We start from the raw sequence: 10,146 nt of genomic DNA on the forward strand, positions 1-10,146 counted from the left end.
GGGAATCAGATTGTCCCACGTGAGGCTCACGGTTAATCCCCATTTTACAGATGAGGTAACTGAGGCACAGAGAAGTGAAGTGACTTGCCCACAGTCACACAGCTGACGAGTGGCGGAGCCAGGATTCGAACTCATGACCTCTGACTCCCAAGCCCGTGCTCTTTCCACTGAGCCAGTCTAATCGGGGGAGACAGGCAGACGAGAACAATGGCAATAAATAGAGTCGAGGGGAAGAACATCTCATTAAAACAATGGCAAATAAATAGAATCAGGGTGATGTACATCTCATTGAACAAAATAAATAGGGTGACGAAGATATATGTCCATCCCAAGCGCTTAGTCGAGTGCTCTGCGCATAGTAAGCGCTCAATAAATACTACCGAATGACTAGTAAGCGTTTAGCAACCAGAAAAGCCATCCCTCGCTCGCGGCCTCCGGGGGAGGCGGCGGTCCCCGTTTCCATGGAGACGAGGAGCGTTTCCACGGAGACGAGCGCCTCCACCCGGCGGGCTTTAGGACCCGGCCGCACTGGGGAGGAGAAAGAGCGGGTCGGGCGGGAGGGGGGAGGGAGAAGCGCCCGTGACGTCACCCGCCCGCGCCGGCGAGGCAGGGCGCCCGTGACGTCAGCGCCCCGCGCCGACGGGCGGGCGGGGGGGGGCGGCGGCCCTCGGAAAATGGCGGCGGAGCAGGCCGCCGCGGCCGGCGGGGGGAAGCGGCGCGCCAAGGCGCAGTTCGTGGCGGCCAAGCGGCCCCGGCGCGGCGGCGGGCCTCGGCAGCTGGAGCCCGGCCTGCAGGGCATCCTCATCACCTGCAACATGAACGAGCGCAAGTGCGTCGAGGAGGCCTACAGCCTCCTCGGAGAGTACGCCGACCGCCTCTACGGCCCGGAGCAGGTGAGGCCCCGCGCCCGGCGGCCGGCAGGGGGCGCCCGCCGCGCCCCAGTGCGCCTGCGCGGGGAGCATCCCCTCTCCCCCGCCCTCATTCATCCATCCACCCGATTGGATTTCTTCATTCATTCATTCCTCCCTCCCTCCAGTCCTATTCGTTCCATCGTAGGGCCTGAGCGCCTGCCATGTGCAGAGCACTGTCCTAAGCGCTTGGAGTGGACGGCATTCACTCGTACTGATTCATGCATTCGATCCTCCCTCCAATCCTATTCATTCCATCGTATTTATTGAGCACCTACTATGTGCAGAGCACTGTCCCAAGCGCTTGGAATGGACGGCATTCATTCATTCACTCGAATTGATTCATGCATTCGTTCCTTCCTCCAATCCTATTCATTCCATCGTATTTATTGAGCACCTACTATGTGCAGAGCACTGTCCCAAGCGCTCGGAATGGACGTCATACATTCACTCCATCCAATCCTGTTCATTCCATCGTATTTATTGAGCACCTACTATGTGCAGAGCACTGTCCTAAGCGCTTGGAATGGACGGCATTCATTCATTCACTCGTAAGAAGCAGCGTGGCGCAGTGGAAAGAGCATGGGCTTTGGAGTCAGGGCTCATGAGTTCGAATCCCAGCTCTGCCACCTGTCAGCTGTGTGACTGTGGGCAAGTCACTTAACTTCTCTGTGCCTCAGTTCCCTCATCTGTAAAATGGGGATTAAGACTGTGAGCCCCACGTGGGACAACCTGCTTCCCCTGTGTCTACCCCAGCGCTTAGAACAGTGCTCGGCACATAGTAAGCGCTTAACAAATACCAACATTATTATTATTCATTCATTCCTTCCTTCCTCCAATCATATTCATTCATTCCATCGTGTTTATTGAGCGCCTATGTGCAGAGCGCTGTCCTAAGCGCTTGGCATGGACGGCATTCATTCATTCACTTGTATTTCATTCATTCATTCCTTTATCCAATCGTATTCATTCATTCACTTGTATTCATTGAGCACCTACTATGTGCAGAGCACTGTCCTAAGCGCTTGGAATGGATGGCATTAATTCATTCATTCCTTCATCCAATCGTATTCATTCCATCGTATGTATTGAGCGCTTACTATGTGCAGAGCACTGTTCTAAGCGCTTGGAATGAACGGCATTCATTCACTCATATTTCTTGATTCATTCATTCCTTCATCCAATCGTATTTATGGAGCACCTACTAAGTGCAGAGCCCTGGCCTAAGCGCTTTGAATGGACGGCATTTATTCATTCGCTCGTATTTCTTCATTCCTTCATCCAATCGTATTCATTCAGTCCTACTTACTGAGCGCATACTATTCATTCAGTAGTATTTATGGAGTGCTTAGTATGTGCAGAGCACTATACTAAGCGCTTGCCTATGTGCAGAGCACTGTCCTAAGCGCTTGGAATGGACGTTATTCATTCACTCACATTGATTGATTCATTCATTCCTTCATCCAATCGTATTTATTCAGTCGTATTTCTTGAGCGCCTACTATGTGCAGAGCACTGGACTGAGCGCTTGGAAGGTACAATTGGGGCACAGATGGAGACGGTCCCTGCCCAACAACGGGCTCACAGTCTAAAAGGGAGGGGAAAAGACAACAAAACAAAACAGGTCGTCAGGCGTCAATAGCATCAAAATAGATCAATAGAATCATAGCTATGTACACATCGTTAATAAAATAGAGCAATAAATAATATCTACAAATGGGCACAAGTGCTGTGGGGCGGGGAAGGGGGAATAGGGAGAGGAGGAGGGGCGGAGGGAAAGGGAGGGCTCAATCTGGGAAGGTCTCCTGGAGGAGGTGAGCCCTCAGTGGGACTTTGAAGAGGAGAAGAGAGTAGCGCGCAGAGCACTGGACTAAACGCTTGGGAAAGTACAGTGCAACCATAAAACACATTAGACACATTCCCTGCCCACAACGAGCTCGCAGCCTGGGGGCAACAGACATCAGTACAAAGAAATGAAATAACACGGGCTCGGCAGTCAGAGGACGTGGGTTCTAATCCCACCACCGTCCCTAGTCTGCTGTGGGACCTCGGGCAAGTCCCTTCCCTTCTCTGGGCCTCAGTTGCCTCATCTGGAAAATGGGGATTAAGGCTCTGAGCCCCAGCTAATAATCCCTAGGTTTTCTATAGCAGTTTATTCCCCAAACGCTGCCACATCCATTAGCTCACTTCTGCCCTCCACGACCCCTAGAGGTAGGTGGAGGAGGCAGGTATTATTATCCCCCTTTTACAGATGCGGAAACTGAGGTACAGAGAAGTGACTCACCCACAGTCATTCATTCTTTCACAATATATTCATTAAATCCTAGTTAGGGCTTACGGCGTGCAGAGCGCAGTACTAGCGCTTGGGAAAGTACAGTACAGCAATAAAGAGTGACAGTCTCTGCTCACATCCTAGAAGAGGGGAGCTTGACATCGGTACAAAGAAACAGACAGTATAAATATGAGCTCATTGTGGGGCAGGGATTGTCTCTATCTGTTGTCAAATTGTACATTCCAAGCGCTTAGCACAGTGCTCCGCACACCGTAAGTGCTCAGTAAATACAATTGAATGACTATACGTCCCATCTCCTGCAATAAGTCTTCCCAAAGTCCCTCTCTTCTCCTCTTCCATTCCTTTCTGCACTCCTCTTACTTGCTCTTTCATTCATCCTCCCTCCCATCCCCGAATCACATATGTATATGCCTGTAATTTATCTATTTATATTTGTATTAATGTCGTTTTCCCCCTCTAGACTGTGAACTCATTGTGGGCAGGAATATTGTCTGTTCATTGTTATATTGTACTCTCCCAGGCGCTTAGTAAAGTGCTCTGCACACAGTAAGTGCTCAATAAATATGACTGAATGAATGGCAGATAAGCAACACAACAGCGTGGGTCAGTGGAAAGAGCCCGGGCTTGGGAGTCAGAGGTCATGGGTTCGAATTCCGGCTCTACCCCTTGGCAGCTGTGTGTCCACGGGCAAGTCACCTAACTTCTCTCTGCCTCGGTTACCTCATCGGGAAAATGGGGATTAACTGTGAGCCTCACGTGGGACAACCCGATTACCCTGTATCTCCCCCAGCGCTTAGAACAGTGCTCTGCACATAGTAGCGCTTAACAAATACCAACATTATTATTATTAACTCAAACTCAAGGGTCCTCTGGCTCCGAGACCGGCGCTCTACCACTTCCCTACAAAGCTTCCCTTAATCAGGTATACGTTAGGCCCTTACTAGGTGCCGAGCACTGTGCTAGGCACTGGAGGGAGATACAGGATAATCAGGCCGGATACAGTCCCAGTCTTACCTGGGCCTCACAGTCTAAGAGGGAGCAGGTATGATAATGGTATTTATTGAGCACTCGCTGTGTGCAGAGCGCTTTCTGTGTGCAAAGCACCGTACTAAGCGCTTGGGAGAGTACAGTGCAACAGAGTTGGTAGACGCATTCACTGCCCACAAGAAGCTTATAGTCTAGAGGGGGAGACATGCATTAAGATAAACTGTAGCATAAAAGTTAAAGATGTGAACATAAGTGCAGTGGGGATGAGGACCCAGGTCCAGAGGGATGAGCCTCATGTGGGACAACCTGATTACCCTCTCTCTACCCCAGCGCTTAGAACGGGGCTCGGCACATAGTAAGCACTTAAATACCAACATTATTGTATTATTATTATTATTATTATTATTATTATTGAGGGACTTGCCAAAGATCACACAGCAGGCCAGTGGCGGAGCCGGACTGAGAATCCAGGACCTCTGACTCGGTGACAGGGAAAGGCCGACAGGCGGGTCCGTGCTGTGAGCTCGCCCCCGGTCCCTCCCGCCCGTCGAACTGGGTCTGGCCGTGGAGCCCAGTCGTCCTGAGGTGCCCTGTTTTAGACCACTTTTCCTTTCAACACAGTAGGGAGATCTCTGATCCGTACCCGAAGGCCGGAATCCCGATCCCCGGCAGATCGCGGGAGTTTGCCCGGTGTGCTCCCGAAGCCTCCCGTTCTTCCGTTTCTCCACCAGTAACCCGGAAGCGTGTGTCCAACACGATTAACCTGTGTCCACCCCAACACTTAGAACAGTGCTTGGCACCCAGTAAGTGCTTAACAAATACCATAATATTAAGTGGTTTTTATTCTGGCTTAAAATCGGGATCCGCTAAGGTTTAGAGGCGCAGGTATAACGGCTCCTCAGGAGAAGATGCAATATTAGGAACCAGGGAGATTGAATTGGTACCGTGAAGTGATTGATTCATTAACTTTCCCCCACCTATGCTAGGTGGCCCCCTCAAAAAAAAAAATGGTGCCAATCCATTGTAAATTGTCTGCACTTTCTCACTCCAATTAAGGTTTAATTGGCCATCTGACCCGTTCTGGATTCTACCACGCAGCTCAAGCTCCTGAACATTTGATGACCGGTTTTAAATGTTCAGCGGCGTCACCATTTTAAATTTAAACCTTTCAACTTCTTATAAACAGTTTACAGACAAGGATGATAAACCACCAGGAAGCGAAGAGGATGATGACATGGAAGCTGCCTTGAAGAAAGAAGTCAGCGAGATTCAGGCCTCCAATGAACTGAGGTTAAGACGATTCCAGTCGGTGGAGAGCGGAGCAAATAACGTGGTCTTCATCAGAACGCTCGGCTTAGGTGTGTCTGACTTGCTCAGCCCAGAGCGGCGGGCTTGGATATTTAGATCTGGGATGTGAGAGGCTCTGCATCTGTTCTTTTATTTTGTATTCATTGAGTGCCTTTGGGTGGTGGGGAAGCAGAGCTCTGGACCCGGCACTTGGAAATAGACAAGGAACGACAGATCCACGCGTTTGCCCTGGAGTTGCTTCCTCCCTGACCTTGTCTCGTCCCTCCTCGGTGTAACAGCAGGAGGAGAAAAACACTAAAACACTGAAAAGCATACTAAGGGAAGGGTCTTTTTACCACCCCTCTGTTTTGGTAGTCTCGCTTAAATATATCTCAAGTGCAAAATTTTCCTTCCATCTCTCCTGGTTATGATAGTGGTCTGAAATGACAACGACCTACGGGAAGTATTTGAAGTTAGTGAATATCGATGTGTCTGATGCCTCAATTCTTTCAAACCCAGATTTTATCGGTTCTAGCAACATGAGTTTGAAAAGATCCCTAGACTATGTAAATGTAATTCGGGGGATCTATTTTTCTTTATTTTTTTTGGTCACGAACGAGGCTGTGCCTCTTTATTTTGAAGGGCGTAGCCAGAGACACGTTCTTAAACTTGTTCTTACTCACTGTGCTTTTTTCTCTTTGCAGAGCCTGAAAAGCTAGTGCATCATATCTTGCAGGACATGTATACCACTAAGAAGAAGAAAACCCGGGTTATATTGCGGATGTTGCCCATATCGGGCACGTGCAAGGCTTTCCTAGAAGATATGAAAAAGTATGCTGAGAACTTCTTGGAGCCTTGGTTTAAGGTTCCTAATAAAGGAACATTCCAGATTATTTACAAAGCGCGTAACAACAGCCACCTGAACAGAGAAGAAGTCATCCGAGAATTAGCAGGTGTGTGTGAATTTCATGTAATTACAATGATAATTGAGTGAGCAGTTTATTCAAAACGGGCAACTGTACATTGATCAAATTGTTGGTAATGGACCGATTTTTTTTTACCCCTTCAAAGAATGAGCACATTAAAGACGTATTTCCAACCAAACTCAGCGCTTGAGTTCCATGCACTGGAACTTGCTGGAAATTTTTTTTTTAAGGTAGTAAATGGAGAATTTTGAGGTGAACCTTTTTCAGATCAGTTTTAAACAACATTTCTGCCTTAACAAGTGACTTGATTTACTTGTATTGATTTTTCAGAAGAGTCTCAAAGAAGAATTGCAGGTATATTTTAATTTGAAGGTTATGCTCTCAGAATATTATTGGGGGATGTTTTGTAGCAAAAAAGAAATTGCAGGTGTATTAATTCGTTTGAAGGTTATGCTCAAGATATTATTGGGGGATCTTTGGTAGCAAAAAAGAAATTGCAGGTGTATTTTAATTCATTTGAAGGTTATATTCTCAAAATATTATTGGGAGATCTTTTTCTAGCAAGCCAAAATGGGCAGGAAGGAAAACAATCTCCTTCAGATTTATAAAGATAAGGGATGTCTTTTCTGGCTAAGATTTTTTTTTTCTCTTTCTGTTGCAGGAATAGTGGGCAGCCTAAATCCGGAAAACAAAGTGGACCTTAGCAATCCACAGTACACTCTCATCGTAGAAATCATCAAAGCTGTCTGCTGCTTGAGTGTGGTGAAGGATTATATGTTGTTCAGAAAATATAACCTTCAGGAAGTGGTGAAGAGTAGCAAGGAGGTGGGCCAGGCGAAACCAGCTCAGACAGCGGCTCCAGAGGGAAATGGAAAGCGAGCCACGCCGGAGGATGAAACCCAATTAAAGGAGGAGCCCAAATCCAACGAAGGCGATGCCGAAGAAGATCGAAAGAGGAGTCCGACGGTGCTGGGGAGCAGTAAGGATGTGGGACAGCCAGACCCGCCTTCCGAAAGCCAAGAAGAAAACGGGAAAGAAATCAAAGCGGAAAATGGAAGCCAAGACCGGGAGGACTCCAAATGAGATGAACGTGATCTGCCCGGAAAGAAGAAGTAATCAAAGAGGGAGGGGGCGGGATAGGACAGAGAAACCACCGGCAGCTTTCCAAATGAACTGTTCAAATTCAGATGACAAAATTGGCTCTGGAGGAGAACTGGATCCCGAACGCTAAAGGTCACGCAGAAATGTTCGGTTAGAAACTCCTTTCAGTTAAACAGCATTTGTATTTATTGGATGCCTCGGGGACTGGGTCAGCAACTTAATCTCTAATTACTGTTTGGTTCCTGGGCTTTTGGGATGGGCCTCTGAATTCAAAAAAGAGAAAGGAAGCTCTGCTAGCAGAAAGATTATCGGTTCAAGAACTGCCGGCGTACACTGGGCTGCTCCGGCAGATTGCGTCGCTAGTGGAGCGTGCCTTCCCAAGGGACGGGTGGTGATTGCGGAGGAGATGCTAGAGCCTCGGAGGCGTTACCGAGAGGGGTCTTAGAGGAGAGAGCACTCTGAGGTCTTTCTGGCGGACTCTCGTTTCTAGCAAGGTGAAGATATTTAGTTCCTTTACAGGGGAGATGAGCCTAGGAACGTCCCCCTCTCTCCCACAGCTTGGGCAAAAAGCACCAAAGGGTGTAAAAATGGCCATATATGTTTTTTTAATCCATCGTATGTCCCTGGATGATAGGTTCCCTTTTTAGATCATTTCTAAAAGTTATTTGATACCATTCATGTTGGTTTATGAGTTTTTATATTGACTGTGCGATTAAAAAAAAAAATCTCATGTAAACAGATCTTCCCCTTTAGTAATTCTTGGTACTCTGCGGTGCTTGGTGTTGAAGATGTTTGGTCGTTCAGCGTGGGCTTTCAGTTGCCCAGGCTGTCCGGACACCGACGTTGCAGTCTTAAGCGACAGATTCCAAGACGGGGTGAGAATTGAATGGTTTTGTTTTTTAAACCTTGAAAGGCAGATCGGTTATCTCAACAGCTCCACTTCATTTTAGTGGCGTGCTAACTTGTTTTTGCCAGGTAGAGAAGAGTAGGTAAACTCTTGTTGCAAAGTATGCCTGGAGGGAACTCGTTCAGTATGATTTTAAAAGTCAACGATACACAATGGTTTACTTTCTCGTTTTGATTTCGTTACTGATTACCGGCAAGTATGCCCGTATTGTTTCTCAGTGTTCACAGTTCCTTTTAAGAAATGTGAAAATAAACTTTTCTTTAGTCATTGGTGTGTGGGGTTTCTTTTTTTTGGCTTTCGGTTTGGCTGTTTTGTTTTTTTTTTTAAATACTTGTCAAGTGAAGCAGAGAGAAGCAGCGTGGCTCAGTGGAAAGAGCCCGGGCTTGGGGGTCAGAGGTCATGGGTTCAAATCCCCACTCAGCCACTTGTCAGCTGTGTGACTTGGGCAAGTCACTTCACTTCTCTGGGCCTCAGTTACTCCATCTGTAAAATGGGGATTAAAACTGTGAGCCTCACTTGGGACAACCTGATCACCTTGTATCCTTCCCAGTGCTTTACATATAGTAAACACCTAACAAATGCCATCATGACTGTTATTAACTGATTACTTGTTATTTGTTGTCTGTCACCCCATTTAGACTCTGAGCCTGTGATAAGGCAGGGATCGCCTCTATCTGTTGCCGAACCGTACGCTCCAAGCGCTTAGTACAGTGCTCTGCACACAGTAAGCGCTCAATAAATACGACTGAATGCATGAATGCCAAGCACTGTTCTAAGCGCTGGGGAAGACACAAGATAATCTGGTTGGACACAGTCCCTGTTCCGTATGAGGCTCCCAGTCTCAGTAGGAGGAAATAGGATTTAATCCTCCATTATACAGATGTGGTAACTGAGGCACAAGAGCAGTTAAATGACTTGGCCATGGTCACACGACAGGGGATTAGAACTCAGGTCCTCTGACTGCCAGGCCCGTGTTTTTTCCACTAGGCCTGGGAAATTTAGCTTAGAAGAAACCTCAGGGTGGTTTTGTGGGTTGCAAAACGAGGATTGGAGGAGTATCTAAGTCCGTAGCTTACTTACATTAATGTAATAATAACGTCGGTATTTGTTAAGCGCTTACTATATGCCGAGCACTGTTCTAAGCGCCGGGGTAGACACAGGGGAATCGGGTTGTCCCACGTGGGGCTCACAGTCTTAATCCCCACTTTACAGATGAGGTAACTGAGGCACCGAGAAGTTAAGTGACTTGCCCAAAGTCACACAGCTGACAAGTGGCCGAGCCGGTCCGTCTCCCCTCTCTGAAGTTTGTTGCGGGCAGGGAATTTAGCGACCAAATCCCATGTATAGTACTCTCCCAAGCACTTAGTACAGAGCTCTTCACACAGTAAGCGCTCAATTAATACCTCTGACTGAAATCTACTGCCGGCGGTAGCTCCATTTGGATGAATGTTCCTTTCCCTCCTCCAGGATGTTACAGCCTGGGATTCCTGGAATTGGGCCTAAGAGCGTGTGGCTTCAGTATCGTTCTAAAAATGGCTCCAGAGGAGAAGGAGCGGGGCCTAGGTAGGGGAAAGACCGTGGCCGTTTTTTTTTTTAAAAGACAATCAGGTCAGGCAGAGTCCCCGTCCCACCCGGGACTCGCAGCTTTAATTACTATTTTACCGAGGAGGTGACTGAGTCACAGGGAAGTTCTTTGCCCAGGGTCAGACAGGAGGCAGAGCCAGGACTAGAACCCAG

General features: G+C 47.8%; 1 protein-coding gene across 1 annotated transcript; it reads left to right on the forward strand.

Annotated features, from left to right (window-relative positions):
- Nucleotides 1–674: 674 nt before the first annotated feature.
- On the forward strand, nt 675–8,676 carry THUMPD1 (THUMP domain containing 1). The gene is made up of 4 exons (XM_003428277.3): nt 675–893; nt 5,375–5,546; nt 6,180–6,428; nt 7,063–8,676. Exons 1-4 carry the CDS (start codon nt 675–677, stop codon nt 7,482–7,484), a joined length of 1,062 nt encoding a protein of 353 aa, XP_003428325.2. The 3' UTR covers nt 7,485–8,676.
- The last annotated feature ends 1,470 nt before the right edge of the window (nt 8,677–10,146 follow it).

Source organism: Ornithorhynchus anatinus, chromosome 2 (genome assembly GCF_004115215.2).
Source record: "Ornithorhynchus anatinus isolate Pmale09 chromosome 2, mOrnAna1.pri.v4, whole genome shotgun sequence".
Lineage (NCBI taxonomy): Eukaryota > Metazoa > Chordata > Mammalia > Monotremata > Ornithorhynchidae > Ornithorhynchus > Ornithorhynchus anatinus.